The sequence below is a fragment of the Phalaenopsis equestris genome, unplaced genomic scaffold, assembly GCF_001263595.1.
Source record: "Phalaenopsis equestris unplaced genomic scaffold, ASM126359v1 Scaffold224629, whole genome shotgun sequence".
Taxonomy (NCBI): domain Eukaryota; kingdom Viridiplantae; phylum Streptophyta; class Magnoliopsida; order Asparagales; family Orchidaceae; genus Phalaenopsis; species Phalaenopsis equestris.
In genome coordinates, this window is record NW_018242704.1 from 301 (window position 1) to 1330 (window position 1030).

Here is a 1030-nt window from a genome sequence, read left to right on the forward strand (position 1 = left end):
TTCTTAGGGAGGGCCTCAACATTCCCATAGGTTAAAATTTTTCCATGTTATGTTAACTTCATTGGGCATTTACATACCATACAATTCTTATGTAATTACAAATCTAAAATTTTCATATTTACATGTATATAGCACTATATTTTTTACATTAAATTAAAAATACACTATCACTTATTCCTTAAGAAAATAAAATATACATTTTCATGGAGAACATTATAACACCTAAGTGATAAAAGTTCAAATGTTAAGTATATAAATATAGAACTTTATTAGAAATCTAATTAGAAGCAAAACTGTATTATATAAATCAAAATACACGCTACATAAGAAGCAATATATTTGCCGGAAATAACAGACAAAAGATATGGATTATAGCTCCTCCAAACTTGTTTCAGTCGCAAATTATTATGTATGAATATGATGAGCCTTTATTGGTTCGATACATCGCCCAACCGTGTGCTAGGCTCTGCAAAAATAACCAGCAAAATAAATATAAGTATTCCAATCAAATAGTGGACAAGTTATGTTAAATCAATAATTAATTAAGACACTAATTTTAATGAGTGACTCGGATGCCAGGTACTAATTGCTATTTAAGCTGTGGTTATGGGGATGATTAAAGATAATCGGGACTTTGAGGTCATTCTCTCGGTCAGACTATGGCTGGATAACCTTTTATCTATGTGTGTATGTGTGTGTGTACCGAAATCTGTGGCCTGTTAGTTGTCGGGGTTCACTGTAAGTCCCCTCGGGTCACGAGTTCGATCTCCGGTGAAGTTGGGTTCTTAAACATTTAGGCACATAGCGCGAGCTCTCATCATAGGACCTAACACATGGGAAATTGGTATTTGGGCCTCTACCAAATGCAGATTTCATATATATAGTTAAAAGACAATATTTGAGAATATCGCTCCCATATGAGCTATCTGTTCCTGTAGGAATCGATCAAACCAAGATCAGGTGAGCTTATGATTGACAACACAACTACTCTTCTGTGTGTGTTTAGGGTTATATATATATATATATATAT

At 33.4% G+C, this 1030-nt stretch overlaps 1 protein-coding gene across 1 annotated transcript in view; it reads right to left on the reverse strand.

Moving 5' to 3' along the window:
- Positions 1–327: 327 nt before the first annotated feature.
- LOC110037756 (EG45-like domain containing protein) overlaps positions 328–1030 on the reverse strand; it is a 2415-nt gene continuing 1712 nt past the window's right edge. The window contains exon 3 of the mRNA XM_020742458.1: positions 328–466. Within this exon, the coding sequence (XP_020598117.1) occupies positions 460–466 (7 nt within the window). The 3' untranslated portion in view covers positions 328–459. The remainder of the gene's footprint in view (positions 467–1030) is intronic.